The sequence below is a fragment of the Ovis canadensis genome, chromosome 1, assembly GCF_042477335.2.
Source record: "Ovis canadensis isolate MfBH-ARS-UI-01 breed Bighorn chromosome 1, ARS-UI_OviCan_v2, whole genome shotgun sequence".
Classification (NCBI taxonomy): Eukaryota; Metazoa; Chordata; class Mammalia; order Artiodactyla; family Bovidae; genus Ovis; species Ovis canadensis.
Window position 1 is genome coordinate 280,754,032 of NC_091245.1, and position 20,830 is coordinate 280,774,861.

Consider the following 20,830-nt stretch of genomic DNA (forward strand, 5'->3'; position numbering starts at 1 on the left):
TACAAATAGAGAAAAAAAAAAGTGATGAAATCAGGGCAAAGAGAAAAATAAATTTGGAATGAAATAAGATGAAACCTGAAGCAAAAAGAGTGCACAGAATGTACGCTGTCAGATCATGTTCACAAACTAGACGTGTTTCCCTGGGTTGGCTCTACGCTTGCTGGTGGCCAAGTCACAAAGTTATGTACAATCGGCACAGAATTCATGCTCCACAAGAGGTAAGAACGAACCCGATACTTAGACAAAGCATGGTTATTTGCTCTAGAAAGACTGGGTTTCCTCATAAGGAGGATGTATGTGACGAAAATAACAGCCGCAAAATAACGAAAATAACAGGGCGTACTAATACAAAGTCTGCCACATTTCACATTTGTGTGGTACGACTCCTAAGTGCAAGCCGAAGGCAGTGCAGCTTGGTAAATCCTGCGATGGCCTAAAATGACGTCAGGTAATTACACAGCCCCACATTGATCTGATTTGTTCAAAGCATAAAATTTTGAGCAGCTTGAAAATGGAATGACCTTGCTCTCTCTCAACTGAAACCACACCTGATCCCCATGGGGAGACGTGTTCTAAGCTTGACTGAGACCAGACTGACGGTACCATGCGTGCAAGTCCAGAGTGAGGCAGAGACTGTCCATCCCCCACGTTCCCAGCGCACTCCAGTTTAATGATCTGTAAGAGTGGTTCTCAAACCTGAACACACAGCAGAATCACTGAGGAGCTTGTTAAATAGAACACAATCGCTAGACCCCAATCCCAAGTTCCTAATTCAGTAGGTGTGAGGCGGGCCTTAGAAAGTGCATTTCTAATATCGCCCCAAGTAACAATGCTGGTGATTAAAGCACCTTATTTTGACAACACAGATCAATTCCAGGGGTCAGCAAACTTTTCCTGACGAGGGCCAAAACGTCTGTTCAGTCTCTGATGCACTACTCCACATGCGTAGCTGCAAAGTCAGCCGCAGACACTACTTAGGACACATGGGCACACGCGTGTACTCGAGCGACCCCACTCCAGAGACAATACTTAGGACACATGGGCACAAGCGTGTACTCGAGCGATCCCACTCCGGAGACAATACTTAGGACACATGGGCACACACGTGTGCACACACATGTACTCGAGCGACCCCACTCCGCAGACAATACTTACCACACATGGGCACACGCGTGTACTCGAGCGATCATACTTAGGACACATGGGCACACGCGTGTACTCGAGCGGCCCCACTCCTGGGCATATACCAGAGGAAACGCTGGCTCAGAAAGATGCACGCACCCCAGTGCTCACTGCAGCACTATCTACAGCAGCCAGGATGTGGCAACCACCTAGGCGCCCCTCGGCAGAGGAGCGGGCGAGGATGCGGAGCGCCTGTACAGCACACCACCACTCAGCCGCCAGAAGAGAGTGACGGGGTGCCGTCTGCAGCAACATGGATGGACCCAGAGATGACTAAGCCAACTAAAGTCAGTCAGGCAGAGAAAGACAAATACAATAGGGAGCCGCTTCCATGTGGGATCTAAACCACGACACAAATGAGCTCATCCACCAAAGAGCAACAGACTCACAGACACAGAGGACAAAGGGAAGAGGAGGCGGGCGAGGGGTAAATTAGGGGTTTGGGATTGACAAGCTACTATATAGAAAATAGATAAACAAGGACTTATTGGACAGCACAGGGAACTATGTTCTATACGTGTGTGTGTGTGTGTGTGTGTGTGTGTGTGAGTCACACAATCTCATGGACTGTAGTCCACCAGTCTCCTCTGTCCATAGAATTCTCCCGGCAAGAATACTGAAGTGGGTGGCCACTCCTTTCTCCAGGGGATCTTCCTGACCTGGGGATTGAACCTGGGTCTGCTACATTGCAGGCAGATTCTTTACCATCTGAACCACCAGGGAGCCAGGATCAAGTCGGGTCCACCACCACCTGTTTCAGGAAACAGTTTTACACGCCCATGTCAATAGCTGGTTCACGATGCTGTGTTAGTTTCTGGTGTACGGCAAATTTGATCCTGATCTACACCAGGTCGCTGGACCTGGAAGCCCATGCATAGACCAAAAATCTCCCCTTCGCTACTGGCCTTGTCATAGTGCCTGAAGGCCGCCAGCAGAGTGTCAAAGCTTTGGTAGTTAACTTTCTTCAAGTGATGCCGCACTGCCGCTACCAGGGCTCGCTGTCTGTCCTTGCCTCGGAGATACTCCCCTGGAAGCCTTCTGTGGATGAGATCACCAACTCCTATTGAAGAGGGAAAGAAAAGTCTTTTATCTGAATTTAAAGTCTGCCTCTATTATTCACATTCTAAAAGAGAGAGAGACCTAGCAACTTCTGTGAATGAAAAAACCTAATGCCAAGACTATTGAGCAGCATGACAGAAAACACTTTTGTATTTTAAAAAAAAAGTGTACACAGTAATTGATGAAAATGAATATTTCTGCTATTGCCACTTCTCCAATCAGTGAAAAAAATCTGAATAAATGAATTTTATGAGAGAATCATGAGCCCACTCAGCTATCAAGCTATCCTCTCCTAAGACAGCAAAGCTCTTGCCTGTCTAAAGAGGCAGGCAGACAAATGTAGACATTTGTCTGTAAGGCCGAGGATCTGAAAGCTGGGGCTGGTCCATGTCCCGGTCACTCTGTGTGCCTTAGGGCCACTGGGCCTCTGGGAAGCCTCGTAAAGACTGGGCACGAGCCCCCTACTCCCGCTTAGCGTGAGTCTCCATTCTGCCCTCTCTCTCACATCAAGTCTCCACTTCTCAGCCCTGCTTCCCGACGCTGCGACTGGCACGGGAGAGCTGCCTCCGCCCACAGCCCATTAATTAACTCGGTCCCGACCCACAACCGCCAGTAACAACCCCTCCAGTCCACCAGCCACGAACCCCCCGGCCCCACCCCTGCTTTCACTCTTCTCTCATGACTTAGAGGAACTTTGTTGGACTGTGACACACAGCATATGCACACTGCCTGTGAACCGCACTCCTTGGATGTTGATGGTGACCGAGATCAGACCAGAGGTGACCACGCGGCTTCAGCTGTGATGGTTTGGTGGCTGTCACCAGGGAGGGAAGAAACCTCTCCTTATGTTCTTTTCCCCATGGCCTATACCCCACCCTCGACTGGCTGTGGTATCCTGGGTAGGTTAATTTAAATTGCAACACTGATGGATGCTGCCAGAGATTATCGTACTAAGTGAGTCAGAAGAAGGAAGACAAGCCCCACCTGACATCACGTGTACGAGGAATTACAATAGGACACAAATGAGCCTATCCAGGAAACAGAATCACAAACACAGAGAACAGACTGGCAGCTGCCCATGGGGAGGTGGGGAGGGATGGACTGGGGTCGGCAGGTGCAAACCATTATATACAGGATGGGTAAACAAGGTCCTACGTACAGCACAAGTGTGGTCAATGCCCTACGACAAACCATGGTGGAGCATTTTAAATATATGCATGTATATGTGTATATATACACAGAATTGTATCACTGTGCTATACAGCAGAAATTAATACATTTTAAATCAACTATACTTCAATGCTTAAAAACTGAAAAAACTGCAAATTTGCCTGCACTTCAAGGCAACTAATATTTACAGCTACTTTGTGCAAGGCTCTATATTATTAGGGTCTCTCAAGGGTCTCTTTTAACAGGTATTAGTAGCACCTCTAGGTTCATTATTATAAAGTCAGGAGTTAATCCTGCACATTCTGATAAAAGCCTTCTCTCTAAGGGCAGAGCCTGACTCGTATGCATGAAAAGCTGCCACCAGTGCTGGTTCCAGAAACAGGGCAAGTGCTCAGACCAAGGTAATCTGAAATGGAGTCGGCGTCCATCAGACCGTCCTAAAGTGGGCAAAACCCGAGTAGGCCTCTTGGAGAGGCAATCGAAGTGATTGGGTGAGGGGTGATTCCTGACAAAGAAGCAGGGCTGCTCTTCCCCTCCACGTTTCCTCCTCTGATGTCAATCCCCTGGGGGCTGTTCTGTATAAGGAAGCCCTGTCCCCCGGCTCTTCCACGAGACAGCCCTTGGTTGAGTTGGTTTTGTTTTTTGTTTTTATCCTGAGAGGCCTTCCATCTACATTAACATCCAAAAATAACTATCGAATGGTCAGCCTGTGGGTGAGGCGCAGGCTGACACCCTCTTCCAGCCCGGCCCTGGGAGAATACTTATGAAGCTCATAGCAGATCACTGAAGACTACTCAAGACCCATCGCTGAAGAGCTGAAATCGGGAGTCCAAGCTCTGGCCCTCGGAGAGACTAACGCCCTCACCACCACACCAAGCACGTGAGAGAAGCCAGGCCAGCTCCGCGGCGGCCCCCTGCCCGCGACCAGCTCCCGTGATGCCCCGCTGCCCGCCACCAGCTCCCGTGATGCCCTGCTGCCCGCCACCAGCTCCCGTGATGCCCTGCTGCCCGCCTGCCCTGGGTGTCCCCTCAGGCACCCCTGCCTGGGTGTATTCTGGGAGCTGCACGCAGCCCGGGCCCTCTTCCCAGAGGCACATTAACAGAACCAACGACCCCAGGCCCGGGGATGAGGCATCCTTTGTGTCGTTGCCTTTATTTCCCCAAGCAAGAGGAAGGGAGCAATCCAGATCCAGCAGAAAAACCTGTGCGTCCTCAGAAGCAGGCAGACCCTGAAACCTTCCACAGAACAGACACTGAATTACACTCGCAGTAGTCACAAGAGAGTTAGGGTTAGTCTGTGCGCATCCGTGAGCTCCGTGAAAAGTCTAGAGAGCGCTGAGAGTCCCTTTCCCATTACACCGTACGCTGCCAAGGCTGCTGCTGACACATACAGACTTTATAAACTATTAATGGCAGTGTTCTTCCTTTTCATTTTATAACACTATCTTATCACTCAATTTATAGAGCAGCTCAACTGCGTTAAAATCACCCATAGAGTTTATTAGATATGCCGGTTCCTGGGACCCATGCCCAGATAATTCTGATTCGGTAGGCTCTCGTGGCAAAGATCCCATGTGCCAATGCAAGAGACACAGGTTCGATCCCTGGAGGAGGGGATGGCAATCCACCTCATTATTCTTGCCTGGAGAATCCCATGGACAGAGGAGCAGGCTATACAGCTCATAGGGTTGCAAAGAATCAGACACAACTGAAATGACTTAGAACACACACTGAAAGGGTGTTAGCTAAAGCCTACTCACTAACAAATAAAATAAATACTTATTTGCTAATGCAACATGATGTTCTAGAGAATCTTGAGCCACCACGTTAGGAGGTCATACTTCTTTTTAGATCAACTGTTACGTGTTTAATGGATGTCTGCCCATCTTAGAGGCTCTGGTAAGGAGTGATTTAGGAAATCCATCAGCTAGTCTGAAAAACAAGTAGATAATCATGGTCACCTGCCTACTTGAGGGCAGTTTCATGCCAGGGGTGCCCCAACTTGCTGTCTGTTGGGTCCTTGGGGTCTTGTGCACAATACGGTCCAGGTATTTGTAGCATGCGTCAATGAATCCAACACATAGCTTATCACGCTGAGAGCGAAACACAGACGAATTTTCTAATGCCCTCCTCCAGGGATCGAACCCATGTCCCTTCCGTCTCCTGCACTGGCACGTGGGTTCTTTACCACTAGGGCCACCTGGGAGGTTCCTAAAACTTAGTGTACATGAGAGCCTACTGAATCAGAACTATCTGGGCATGGGTCCCAGGAACCCATATTTAATAAACTGTATAACTCTATGGGTGATTTTAATGCAGGTAGACTGCAGACTATATTTTGAAAACCACTAATACACAGCTCAATTCTGATAAGCTTTCAAATAGTCTTCCCTGGGGAAGGTTGCTACTTAGATCACTCAGCACTAAAGACAAGATCCTGGTTTCTGCCGCTGCTTCATAGACCGATTTGTTGATCGGCTGGTGGGAAGAGCGGTTCTTCGGTGTGTGGTTGTACAGTGCTTTCTGGAACCTGATCGCCCCTACAGTTCATCTGGGAATGTTGTGAAAATGCTGTTTCTGATCTGGGAGATCTGAGGGTAGAACCTGAGAGTCTGCATCTCTAAGAGCCTTGCAGGGACACCAACACTGCTTGTCTGCAACCACATTTTGAGTGCAAGGACCAGGTACAATATTTGAATTCATTAAAAAGTTGCCTCAGTTCACTTTTGATTGTTTAATATAGGCCTTATTTATATTCTAAATAAAATTCTAAGCCTTAACTACACTTAAGGAATTCATTACCAGGGCTGTAAACTGTACCTGTTTCAGATATAATAGGAAAATGTTGCTTCTTTCTTGTGCTACTAATTGTTCTCATTACTGTTAATATAATATTTCAAGCCTTTAAAATTGGAAGCTTCGAGAGAAGGAGATGGTGAACTTCACTGCATAATTTGGGCGGTGGGGGGAGGGGGGCAGGATTTTGACTTTGTTTGCTTTTTAAAGAGAAACTGTATATTTACCGTAGTCCTCAGGACGGAGACAAGCCCCAAATGTGTGGTCTGGGGGAACATTCATTGTTTCCGCAATGCTATCAAAGAAAAAAGTTCCTTTGGTGAAAATTCCCACCACATGGCATCCCTGGAATTTAAAATATGTTTTCCATACATTTTTAATCATCGATATTTTCTCCTATAACCAAACTATAAAGATCAAACAGAAGCCCCCCAACAGATCTTTTCTCTAATCTCCAACTCACATTAGCAACGGCCGATGCTTTCACTGGCTTCCAGTGAAAAGGCCCAGACGGAAAAAGAAAAAACAGAACACAGTCCCAAAGCAGAATTATGGAAGGATGCATGTATTCAAACATACTCTCTCTATCTATAGGGAGAGGAGAGGAAAACGTAACACAATAAGTTGAATTTCTGGGATCCTAGAAATAAAGCTTTACATAAAATTCTTCCTCTTTCTTTTCCAAATGCCCTCTCCCTTTTGGAGACTCAGTACTTTCCCAGAACCCCAAGCTCTTGGGTGGCTAACAGGGTTCCCTGATTAACAGAAAAGGATTATTCTTATTTAATAGATATACTCTAATAGAACACAAAGCAAAATTTATGACAGGAGTACTTTGTAAATTTGATCCAAAAACATTATCAATTTTAAGTGAATCATGAACTTACGGATCTGAAACTCTTCCAAGTCTATGCTGAAACTTTTCTTTGAAATCATCAACTCTCTTGGATACAATCTTAGCTCCTCTTTTCCTATAAAATTAGAAAATTGTCAGGTGTTTGTATGACCCGAAGCATTCCTGACTACCAAATATACAAATATTGAAGAATACCAGAGTATCATTTGGGTCAGTTCAGCTCATTTCAGTTGCTCAGTCGTGTCTGACCCTTTGCAACCCCACGGACTGCAGCACGCCAGGCTTTCCTGCCCATCACCAACTCCCGGAGCTTGCTCAAACTCATTTCCACGGAGTCGGTGATGCCATCAACCCATCTCATCCTCTGTCATCCCCTGCTCCTCCCGCCTTCAATCTTTCCCAGCATCAGGGTCTTTTCCAATGAGTCAGTTCTTCACATCACGTGCCCAAAGTATGGGAGTTTCAGCTTCAACATCGGTCCTTCCAGTGAATATTCAGGACTGATATCCCTCAGCATGGACTGGTTGGATTTCCTAGCAGTCCAAGGACTCTCAAGAGTCTTCTCCAACACCACACTTCAAAAGCATCAATTCTTTGGCACTCAGCTTTCTTTATGGTCCAACTCTCACATCCATACATGTCTACTGGAAAAACCATAGCCTTGACTAGATGGACCTTTGTTGGCAAAGTAATGTCTCTGATTTTTAATATGCTCTCTAGGTTGGTTAAGCTTTTCTTCCAAGGAGCATGCGTCTTTGAATTTCTTGGGTGCAGTCACTATCTGCAGTGATTTTGGAGCTCCCAAAATTAAACTCTCTCACTGTTTCCCCATCTATTTGCCATGAAGTGATGGAACCGGATGCCGTGATCTTAGTTTTCTGAATGCTGAGTCTTAAGCCAACTTCTTCACTCTCCTCTTTCACTTTCATCAAGAGGCTCTTTAGCTCTTCTTCACTCTCTGCCACAAGGGTGGTGTCATCTGCACATCTGAGGTTACTGATATTTCTCCCAGCAATCTTGATCCCAGCTTGCGCTTCATCCAGCCTGGCTTCATCCACACTCTGAAACTGGACATTTTAGAAGGAGAGGGAGTCGGAGGTGGTGCGCGGCTGGGTCTCCTGGCGCGGCGCGGCCCTCCCCAGCGGTGGCGCTGATCCAGCCCCGAGCCCCGCTCCCCGGTGCCCGCGACCCCGCGCCGCCAGCTCAGCGCAGTGCTTCTCTGCGGCTTCCCTGGCTGGCCAGCGACGCGGGACCCGGGCTGAGTCCAGCCTGAGCAGCAAACTCCAGCTCGCCAGCAACAAGGAGTAGAACGGTGTGGCGGCCCAGAAGGACGTGCAATCATCTTCTCCTGCGAGAACTCCAAAATTACAACTCACTGCTGAACAACCGCTGACAGGAAAATGTTGGATCCCAGCAAAAAAAGAGATACCGCACATCCAAGAGCAAATGAGAAGCCACAGCAAGACAGGAGGAGGGATGAAATCACGTTTTGAGTGAAACCCCATACCCAACAGAGACACTTGGAGGACCCAAACAAACCTTGCACACACCAGGTCCCAGAGACAGAGCCAAAACCGTGCTCGAGACCCCTTCAGGAAAATTAGAGACAGCAAGGGAACACTCCACGCAAAGACAGGCACGGGGAAGGACAGAGATGGTCGGGACCTAACAGAAGCAGAAGATATTGAGAAGAGATGGCAAGAATACACAGAACTATGCAGAAAAGATCCTCATGACCCAGATAATCACGATGGTGTGATCACTCACTTAGAGCCAGACATCCTGGAATGCGAAGACAAGTGGGCTTTAGGAAGCATCGCTATGAACAAAGCTAGAGGAGGTGATGAAATTCCAGCTGATCTATTTCAAATCCTAAAAGATGATGCTGTGAAAGTGCTGCACTCAATACATCAGCAAATATGGAAAACTCAGCAGTGGCCACAGGGCTGGAAAAGGTCAGTTTTCATTCCAGTCCCTAAGAAAGGCAATGCCAAAGAATGCTCAAGCTACCACACAATTGCACTCATCTCACACACTAGCAAAGTAAAGCTCAAAATTCTCCCAGCCAGCCTTCAACAGTGCATGAACCGTGAACTTCCAGATGTTCAAGCTGAATTTAGAAAAGGCAGAGGAACCAGAGATCAAATTGCCAACATCAGTTGGATCATCGAAAAAGCACGAGAGTTCCAGAAAAATATTTGCTTCTGCTTAATTCACTATGCAAAAGCCTTTGACTGTATGGATCTCAACAAACTATGGAAAATTCTTCAAGAGATAGGAATACCAGACCACCTGACCTGCCTCCTGGGAAACCTGTATGCAGGTCAAAAAGCAACAGTTAGAACTGGACATGGAACAACAGACTGGTTCCAAATTGGGAAAGGAGTACTGTATATTGTTAAGGCTGTATACTGTCACCCTGCTTATTTAACTCATATGCAGAGTACATCATGCAAAATGCCATGATCATTTGGATCATCAAAAACTAAATCCAGTTTCAAAAGAAAGTATATGCTAAAAAGAAAGCTTTATGTTTTCAATCATGTATATTCTATCATGTATATTCCTTTATAAAGATAAGTAACAGAATACAAAATTTTGATTGAAAAGTAAGACAAAAATTTTTCAGTAAATAAAGCCAAAGTGTTAATATCATTCATATCACTCCTAAGATTTATAACAGAAAAGTAAGCATTAAAGAAATAAATAACCAAAGGATATAAGCAACTTACAACTAGTAAGCAAATATATGGAGAAATTATAATACTCTACAGTAACAAATGAAATAAAAAGAACAACAAAATATCCTGTTTAACACAGTACATATTTAAATACATATCTATATATATATAGAGAGAGAATACCTAACATTGGCAAATAGCATGGCAAAACACTTGCAGATTGCTAGTGCAAGCAATGATAATTCTTTTGGAAATATTTTGGCAATATGATTCAAAAAGCATAAAAATAGTCACCCTTTTATCCACATCTGAAAACCAATCATAAGGAGATAATATACAAATTAAAAGTCTGAAAAAATTATATTTATAAAAATGCTTGTAGTCTCATTGACTATAAGGGGAAAAAAAGAAAAGAATCTAAGTGTTCAATCCTGGAGGTGGTTAATCACGTCATATTAACAAGAACACACTCTGTGTGCATTCTAAATGTTGGTTATTAAGAATACACAGCCATATAAAAGTATTTTATGTTAAGAGCCAAAACAGAACATAAAAGGAAATTGCACCCTGATTAAAGTCACGCAAAAACAGAACAAAAGGGATGCAAAAATCAGCACAGGAAGCCACAGTAGAAAGAAATGAATGGAAAAGATAATAAAGGTTGAATTAAGGTGACAGGATTATGGTGATTTGATTTTATTTTGCTAATTTTCTGTAATATAATTTCATTACTTCCACCACTGATTAAATGAGTAAGGATTTCTTTTGAGAACTGTAAAATTACAACACCACTATTTAATAACATTAAAATTAATAAACCTCTATTGTTTTGCTAAGACTAAAAAGAGTGAGCTTAAAATTCTTAAACTCCTTTGCTTTTAAAACTCTTCCTGTACTGGAGAAATACAGAGCTGAATAAACTTCTGCAGAAGAATGACACTCTGTAGAGAAACACAGGATGAAAGATAACATAATTCATCTCATTTCTTTATTTACTTCCCATTAGTTCAAAAAGAAGAAAAAGAACAATGGGGTAAAGTCAGAATAAATCAAAGGCAGTTTGAAGGCCATAATTTGAACGTATAAAGTTGACAGTCTGAAACCAGTGCCAAGAGCTTGATTAGGAGCATGCCAGATGGCAAAAAGGAGGATTCTAAGCCACACAGCCCTCGCTTCTCGGCCTAACACTGCCTAGAACATGTTGCTGGGAGAACCGGGAACTACTTGTGAGCAGCCGTGTATGTCAGAAATTCAACAGCTGTAATCATGACACACCTCACGGCATTCACTCACCAGTCAAGTCTTCTGTGTGCCAGGCAGAGTCACACACACACACACACACACACACACACACACGCACACACACACACACACACACACACACTGATTCTTCTGACCACAGGTCATAAGCAGAATGTAGATACAGGTAATTTTAAGAAGGAAGTATATCCCTTAAAAGTATATATCCCCAATAACTCTTTAAAAAGTTAAGAGTAAGGCAAATGTATGTTGAATAGTGCATAGCACATTAAGATGTAAGCGAACAGAAATAGACTCACAGACGCAGAAGACAAGCTTAACAGTTGCCAAAGGGGAACGGGGTATAAATGAGGAATTGGGGATTGACATACACATGCTGCATACTATATTTAAAATAGGTAATCAGTATATGTAACAGGTAATATAGTTTCTGTTGCTATACTGTAGGCCCTGTTTAGCACAGGGAACTATACCCCTTATGGTCTAATAACTTACAATGGGAAAGAGTCTGAAAAACTATATTTTATATGTGCACATATTTACGCATCACTGAGGCCCTCTGTTGAGTACCTAAGACTAACACAACGCTGTGAACCAGCCACGCTTCAGCTGGGCTCCCCGGGGGCTCAGGCGGGAAAGACTGCCTGCAGTGCGGGAGACCCAGGCTCCACCCCTGGGTCAGGAAGATCCCCTGGAGAAGGAAACGGCAGCCCACTCCAGTACTCTTGCCTGGAGAACCCCATGGACGGAGCAGCCTGGCAGGCTACAGTCCACGGGGTCGCAAAGAGTCGGAAACGACTCAGCAACTTCACTTTCTTTCTTTCTATACTTCAATTAAAGCTAAAAGACAAAAAAAAAAAGATAGAAACAAAAAAAAGTGAGCTGTAAATGAATATGCTTAACTCCAAGCACAAGCTGGAATCAAGAGTGCCGGGAGAAATATCAATAACCTCAGATATGCAGATGACACCACCCTTATGGCAGAAAGTGAAGAGGAACTAAAAAGCCTCTTGATGAAAGTGAAAGAGGAGAGTGAAAAAGTTGGCTTAAAGCTCAACATTCAAAAAACTAAGATGATGATATCCAGTCCCATCACTTCATGGCAAATAGATGGGGAAACAATGGAAACAGTGAGAGACTTTATTTTCTTGGGCTCTAAAATCACTGCAGATGGTGATTGCAGCCATGAAATTAAAAGACGCTTACTCCTTGCAAGAAAAGCTATGCCCAATAGGCATAATATGCCCCTAGGCAGCATATTAAAAAGTAGAGACATTACTTTACAGACAAAGGTCCATATAGCCAAAGTTATTGTTTTTCCAGTAGTCATGTCCAGGATGTGAGAGTTGGACCATAAAGAAAGCTGAGCACCGAAGAATTCATGCTTCTGAATTGTGGTGTTGGAGAAGACTCTTGTGGTGTTGGAGAAGTCCCTTGGATCGCAAGGAGATCCAACCAGTCCATCCTAAAGGAAATCAGTCCTGAATATTCATTGGAAGGACTGATACTGAAGCTGAAACTCCAATACTTTGGCCACCTGATGGGAAGAACTGACTCACTGGAAAGACTCTGATGCTGGGAAAGATTGAGGGCAGGAGGAGAAGGGGACGACAGAGGATGAGATGGTTGGATGGCATCACTGACTCAATGGACATGAGTTTGAGTAAACTCTGGGAGTTAGTGATGGACAGGGAGGCCTGGCGTGCTGCAGTCCATGGGGTCGCAAAGAGGCAGACACGACTGAGCAACTGAACTGATCTAGTCAAGTATTTAAATAATTTCCTCATGTTTTCCTTTATGTATGTTTCAACCCCTTTAATAGTAGTAAATTAATGAATGTTTGTTTTATGAGCTCTTCTATATCCTAAAAAAAAGAAAAAGAAAAAAACCACTGTTTCCTATGGTTTTTCTGAAATATGGAAGGGCTTCCCTGGTCGTTCAGATGGAAAAGAAGGCCTGCCATGCGGGAGACCAGGGTTCGACCTGCGGCTCAGGAAGATCCCCTGCAGGAGGGAAAGGCTAGCCAGGAAAGAATTTCTTCTCTTTGTGCTTTACCATTATTGCTTTGAATAATTCAACTAACAGAAACTCATCTATTAAATAATAAGGGAGTGGAAGAATGGAAATCCCAGTTTCAGGCCTGCAATCACACAGTCAGTGCCTACAGCCTTGGTGCCGTGGTAAGGGCAGCCGCTGGAGAGACACTGCCGGGTTTCAGCCCTACCCCTGGCACCTCCCTGCGTGACCTCGGCCCAGGATTTAACTTCTCTGTACCTCAGTTTCTTCATCTATAAAATGGAAAGGCTAAAAATTATAGTGCACCTACCTCCTGGAGTTGCTGGTAGGATCAAATTAATCATATATAAAGTACTTAGCACTTTGCCTCTATAACTGGGAGCTGCCATCTCAGCCATCAGACCAGCAAGTGAGCGAGGCAGACTGGGTGCCTGGGGGAAGGCAAGCTGTGCATGCCCTCCGGGGCCTGTGGAAAGGCGGAGGAGGGCAGTGTATTCTTTAAAGAGGGCAGAGAGGCTCAAAACATGGTACAGATAAACTCACTCACAAAACAGAAGTGGAGTCACAGATGGAGCCTGTGTGCTAGGTCACCCCACTCGCGTCTGACTCTCTGTGACCCCATGGACAGGAGCCCGCATGCTCCTGTGTCCATGGGATTCTCCAGGCAAGAACATTGGACTGGGTTGCCATGCCCTCCTCCAGGGGATCTTCCCGATCCAGGGACCGAACCCACGTTTCTTACGTCTCCTGCATTCGTAGGCAGGTTCTATACCCACTCCAGTACTCTGGCCTGGAGAATTCCAGGGACTGTATGATCCCTGGGGTCAGAAAGACTTGGACACGACTGAGCGACTTTCATTTTCACTGTCTTCACCACTAGCGCCGCCTGGGAAGCAGAAAGTCACCAGGGGGAAAGCGGGGGGTAACTGGAAAATTGGCACTGACATGCACACACTACCGCCTATAAACTGGACGACCAAGAAGGACCTACCGTCCACACAGGCAGCTCTACTCGGCCCCCTCTAAGGACCTATTCGGGAAAAGGATCTTAAAAAAACAACAAACTACATGGGCGTGTGCGTGACGGATCACCCCGCTGTACACCTGCGCGTGACTGGTCACCCCCCTGCACACCTGCGCGTGACGGATCACCCCGCTGTACACCTGCGCGTGACTGATCACTCCGCTGTACACCTGAAGCTAACACGACGCTGGGAGTCAACAATACGCCAAAAAGCTTAACCTTAAAAAATTAAAAACGGAAAAAAATTTTAAACAGAGGGCAGAGGGCAAAACAAAGCCACTCCCACCACTGAATGTACACAAACGCAGGTCCCGTGAATTCATGTCCTGGGGCTGCGAGAACAAGTGGCCACAAGCCAACTCTCACCCCCGTACAGGGTCACTGGGAAAACCATCCGTACAGGGTCACTGGGAAAACCATCCGTACAGGGTCACGGGAAAAACCACAGCCTTGACCAGACGGACCGTTGTTGGCAAAGTAATGTCTTCTTAAATATGCTGTCTAGGTTGGTCATAACTTTCCTTCCAAGGAGTAAGCATCTTTTAATTTCATGGCTGCAGTCACCATCTGCAGTGATTTTGGAGCCCCCAAAAATAAAGTCTGACCAGCGGATGTTGGCAATTTGATCCCTGGTTCCTCTACCTTTTCTAAAACCAGCTTGAACATCTGGAATTTCGCGGTTCACAGATTGCTGAAGCCTGGCTTGGAGAATTTTGAGCATTACTTTACTAGCGTGGGAGATGAGTGCAATTGGGTGGTAATTTGAGCATTCTTTGGCATTGCCTTTCTTAGGGACTGGAATGAAAACTGGCCTTTTCCAGTCCTGTGGCTACTGCTTGACTTCACATTCCAGGATGTCTGGCTCTAGGTGAGTGATCACACCATCGTGATTATCTTGGTCATGAAGATCTTTTTCATATAGTTCTTCTGTGTATTCTTGCCACTTCTTAATATCTTCTGCTTCTGTTGCGTCCACACCATTTCTGTCCTTGATTGAGCCCATCTTTGCATGAAATGTTCCCTTGGTATCTCTAATTTTCTTGAAGAGATCTCTAGTCTTTCCCATTCTGTTGTTTTCCTCTATTTCTTTGCATTGATCGCTGAAGAAGGCTTTCTTATCTCTCCTTGATATTCTTTGGAACTCTGCATTCAGATGCTTATATCTTTCCTTTTCTCCTTTGTTTTTCACCTCTCTTCTTTTCACAGCTATTTGTAAGGCCTCCCCAGGCAGCCATTTTGCTTTTTTGCATTTCTTTTCCATGGGGATGGTCTTGATCCCTGTCTCCTGTACAGTGTCATGAACCTCATTCCATAGTTCATCAGGCACTCTATCTATCAGATCTAGACCCTTAAATCTATTTCTCATTTCCACTGTATAATCATAAGGGATTTGATTTAGGTCATACCTGAATGGGCTAGTGGTTTTCCCTACTTTCTTCAATTTAAGTCTGAATTTGGCAATAAGGAGTTCATGATCTGAGCCACAGTCAGCTCCTGGTCTTGTTTTTGTTGACTGTATAGAGCTTCTCCATCTTTGGCTGCAAAGAATATAATCAATCTGATTTCGGTGTTGGCCATCTGGTGATGTCCATGTGTAGAGTCTTCTCTTGTGTTGTTGGAAGAGGGTGTTTGCTATGACCAGTGCATTTTCTTGGCAAAACTCTATTAGTCTTTGCCCTGCTTCATTCTGCATTCCAAGGCCAAATTTTCCTGTTACTCCAGGTGTTTCTTGACTTCCTACTTTTGCATTCCAGTCCCCTATAATGAAAAGGACATCTTTTTTGGGTGTTACTTCTAAAAGGTCTTGTAGGTCTTCATAGAACCATTCAACTTCAGCTTCTTCAGCGTTACTGGTTGGGGCATAGACTTGGATTACTGTGATATTGAATGGCTTGCCTTGGAAACGAACAGAGATCATTCTGTCGTTTTTGAGATTGCATCCAAGTACTGCATTTCGGACTCTTTTGTTGACCATGATGGCTACTCCATTTCTTCTGAGGGATTCCTGCCCGCAGTAGTAGATATAATGGTCATCTGAGTTAAATTCACCCATTCCAGTCCATTTTAGTTCGCTGATTCCTAGAATGTCGACGTTCACTCTTGCCATCTCCTGTTTGACCACTTCCAATTGCCTTGATTCATGGACCTAACATTCCAGGTTCCTATGCAATATTGCTCTTTACAGCATCAGACCTTGTTTCTATCACCAGTCACATCCTCCACAACTGGGTATTGTTTTTACTTTGGGTCTATCCCTTCATTCTTTCTGAAGTTATTTCTCCACTGATCTCCAGTAGCATATTGGGCACCTACCAATCTGGGGAGTTCCTCTTTCAGTATCCTATAATTTTGCCTTTTCATACTGTTCATGGGTTCTCAAGGCAAGAATACTGAAGTGGCTTGCCATTCCCTTCTCCAGTGGACCACATTCTGTCAGACCTCTCCACCATGACCCGCCCGTCTTGGGTTGCCCCGCAGGCATGGCTTGGTTTCATTGAGTCAGACAAGGCTGTGGTCCTAGTGTGATCAGATTGACTAGTTTTCTGTGAGTATGGTTTCAGTGTGTCTGCCCTCTGATGCCCTCTCGAAACACCTATCGTCTTATTTGGGTTTCTCTTACCTTGGACGTGGGGCCTCCCTCAGCCTTTCCCTTATTAGGACACTTGCTACTGGATTTTCGCCCCACCCAGATCATCCAGGGGCTTCCCAGGTGGTTCTAGTGGTTAAGAACCCACCTGCCAATGCAGGAGATATAAGAAACCTCAGTTCCGTCCCTGGGTGGGGAAGATCCCCTGGAGGAGGGCAGAGCAACCCACTCCAATACTCTTGCCTGCAGACTCCCACGGACACAGGAGCCTGGAGGGCTGCAGCACGCAAAGAGTCTGACATGACTGAAGCGACTTGGCACACATGCACAGATCATCCAAAATGATCGCAAGAGCTTCCACGGAACTGCATTTACAAGAACCCTTTTCCCATATGAGATAACCGTCACAGGTTCTTGGAATTAGAACGTGGACATCTTTGAAGACCACTATTTAACCCACTACACCAGCATTTTCAATCCTCTGATTTTTTTTCAGCATAGTAGGAAATAGAGGATTTTACTTTGTTTGTTGCCTCAGATATAAGACAAGAAATGAAAAACTAAGGAAACTTATTTTAATATCTTAGGAAAGCAGTCAAGTGTAGAATGCAGGTGTAAACAGGTCACAGTCTGTAAGAGTTAAGTCAGATGCTCAGGGGCCCACCTAACTACTACAGAAAGCTGAAGGATAGATGACATGTCAATTACATGCTGTCTTTGTAGAGATAATCTACCCGAAAGTCCGCGATCTGTAAGGAACGTAGTAGGGTGGGTCCCGTAGATAAAAAACATTCATGTATGTCTTCTGATCTGCTGAAAGTGAAGTCGCTGAGTCGTGTCTGACTCTTTGCGATCCCATGGACTGTAGGCTATCAGGCTCCTCCGTCCATGGGATTCTCCAGGCAGGAATACTGGAGTGGGTTGCCATTTCCTTCTCCAGGAGATCTTCACAACCCAGGGATCGAACCCAGGCCTGCTGCATCGTAGGCAGATGCTTTACCGTCTGAGCCACCAGGGAAGTCCTCTGATCTACTGAAAAGGCATGAAATAACTTCAGAATCACACACAAGGAGTTCCCTGCCTGTCCAGTGGCTAGAACTCTGTGCTTCCACCACAAGGGGCCTGCGTTCCATCCCTAGTGGGAGAATAAGATCCTGCAAGCCACACGGTCAAAAATAGACAAACAAAAAACCAGCATCATGGTGATCTCTGGGGGAACTGGATAGTTTAGAAGACATATCACTGTGTATCTTTTTATATTAGTTTTATGTTTGAACCAAGTCAATGCCTTACCTCTTAAAAAAACAAATTTAATCACTTTTTAAGTCTACATGCCATTTATCTAACACTTGTTCCAAGACACAACATACTTACATTTGTAGTTCATGAAGCCAACGGAAAGTTTTTGCCATATTTCGTCCATCATTAAAATGTGGTGTTGGGATCCCATACAAGTCAAATCTATGAAAACTTAACGGGTCATACTTCCGGTTCTTTGCTTCTCCTAAGAAAAGAAAAGGGAAGACTTTTGACTTAAGCAACACAGCTTTATGCAAGAGGCACATGATGTTCTCAGTAACAAGGAATATGCCAGTGGGAGAAAGTGAGACTGTCACAGCGCAGGAACTCCAGCTTCGGCGACAGAGACAGAGGCACTCTCCCATGAGCGCTGGGAGACGGTGGAGCGCGAGTTCCTCGAGCAGATTCTCGGAAAGTAGAAAAATGATGCAGAGAAAGACATGCACATGAAAAATTCAGGCCCATCAACGTGAAAGAGGTTCTGACGATCAGGGGATGTGCGGCGGAGCGTTTGGCCCCCAGCGGTGCTTTGCCCTCCGCTAAGATCTGAGAGGTCAGCATTTTACTTTACTGTCCCCGCCCCCCGACCTCCCGCAGAGGGAGCCCGAGTCTTAGCCTGGACCACCGGGAAGCCCCGAGCGGCTGGTATTTTAGAGTTGCTCTCACTAAGATTTGCATTACAACCCTCACATTTCATTATGATCACTTATCACAGAGACGTTTGAAGGGTGACTGAGGACTGAAAACCCAGCAGGGAGGTCTTTAAGATCTAACACTGTATTTTTTTTTTTCAAATATGATGTGGTATTAGTTCTCTATTTATAGATAAGAAAGTAAGACTGAAACTAGAGGTGAGCTAAAAGGTTACTGGACAGAGGAGCCTGGCAGGCTACAGCCCACAGAGTTGCAAAGAGTCAGACATGACTGAGCGTGCACGCACACAAAAGGTTATGAAATGATAAGGAAAAAGATTCAGTCTCACCAGTAACCCAAATGATGTAAGCAAAAGCAATAGTACGCAGTCACAATTCGTCTCTCAGTTGAGCAAAACCTAAAGATTGGCAAAGCCCGTCACTGGGGAGGACGCTGGGGATGGGAGTCTCACACCCAGCAGGTGCGAGGGCAGGCTGGGAGAGATTCAGGGGGGCGGCCGGGCTCTGAGACTCAGAGCTTCAGAAACCTAGGGCTGAGTCTTAAAGAAGCGAACCGTGTTCACAAAGATAGATAAACAATACATTTCTATAACTCTGAAAAATATAATACTGGGAACTGACCTGAGAAGACGAGCATAAACACAGACTCCTCTCTGAACGGCAAAGAAAAACATAAATCAAAGCATCATCTGTGACTGGAGATTTTAGAAGATTTTCTTTGTATTTTATACATTTCCATGTAGCCTGTATTTTTTTTTTAATTTTTTGGCCACTCTGCGAGGCATGTGGGATCTTAGCCCCCTGAGATGGAATCAAACCCACACACACCCCTTGCAGTTGAAGCTCAGAATCTTAACCATTGGACTGCCAAGGAAGTCCCTATGCAGCTTGCATTTTATAAAAGAAAATATAACTTTAGTAATAATTTAAATTAAGTATACTTAAAGAGGTCGTCATTAATGGTGTCCTTGACACATTATTTTAAGTAAAAAAATTTAAACGCATATAGCAGCTTCCCCAAAAGAATGGAGATTACTATCACATTTAACTGAAGACAATAGCTCAGTGGATGGGCTTAGAAATTATATATTATATACATTATGGATAAACAACAAGGTCATTCTGGACAGCGCTGGGAGATATACTCAATACCCTACAATAAGACATAACGGGAAGGAACCCACACGTGTACAGTTGAGTCACTTTGCTGCACACCAGACACTAGCACATCGTAACTGAGCAACACCTCAATATAAATACAGAATTAAATATTTTTAAAATCTGTACTCAGTTTCATCCAACTGCTAAAGGCATTTTCAGTTCAGTCGCTCAGTCGTGTCCGACTCTTTGCGACCCCAGGAAGTGCACCTTGCCAGGCCTCCCTGTCCATCACAAACTCCCGGAATTCACTCAGACTCACGTCCATCGAGTCCGTGTTGCCATCCAACCATCTCATCCTCGGTCGTCCCCTTCTCCTCCTGCCCCCAATCCCTCCCAGCATCAGAGTCTTTTCCAATGAGTCAACTCTTCGCATGAGGTGGCCAAAGTACTGGAGTTTCAGTTTTAGCATCATTCCTTCCAAAGAACACCCAGGGCTGATCTCCTTCAGAATGGACTGGTTGGATCTCCTTGCAGCCCAAGGGACTCTCAAGAGTCTTCTCCAACACCACAGTTCAAGAGCATCAATTCTTCGGCACTCAGCCTTCTTCACAGTCCAACTCTCACACCCATACATGACCATAGGAAAAACCATAGCCCTGACTAGACGGACCTTAGTCAGCAAAGTAATGTCTCTGCTTTTGAATATGCTATCTAGGTTGGTCATAACTTTCCTTCCAAAGAGTAAGCGTCTTTTAATTTCATGGCTGCAGTCACCATCTGCAGTGATTTTGGAGCCCAAAAAATAGAGTCTGACACTGTTTCCACTGTTTCCCCATCTATTTCCCATGAAGTGATGGGACCAGACGCCATGATCTTCGTTTTCTGAATGTTGAGCTTTAAGCCAACTTTTTCACTCTCCTCTTTCACTTTCATCAAGAGGCTCTTTAGTTCCTCTTCACTTTCTGCCATAAGGGTGGTGTCATCTGCATATCTGAGGTTATTGATATATCTCCCGGCAATCTTGATTCCAGCTTGTGCTTCTTCCAGCCCAGCGTTTCTCATGATGTACTCTGCATAGAAGTTAAATAACCAGGGTGACAATATCCAGCCTTGACGTACTCCTTTTCCTATTTGGAACCAGTCTGT

General features: G+C 45.1%; 1 protein-coding gene across 2 annotated transcripts in view; it reads right to left on the reverse strand.

The window, feature by feature from the left end:
• Positions 1-20,830, reverse strand: part of EFHB (EF-hand domain family member B) — a 59,516-nt gene that overhangs the window by 14,426 nt on the left and 24,260 nt on the right. For both annotated transcript variants that reach the window (XM_069582479.1, XM_069582469.1), the window contains exons 6-9: positions 18,006-18,135; positions 7,095-7,178; positions 6,435-6,502; positions 2,088-2,242 (exon numbers count right to left, since the gene is read on the reverse strand). In XM_069582479.1, coding sequence (XP_069438580.1) covers positions 2,088-2,242; positions 6,435-6,502; positions 7,095-7,178; positions 18,006-18,135 — 437 coding nt within the window. The remainder of the gene's footprint in view (positions 1-2,087; positions 2,243-6,434; positions 6,503-7,094; positions 7,179-18,005; positions 18,136-20,830) is intronic.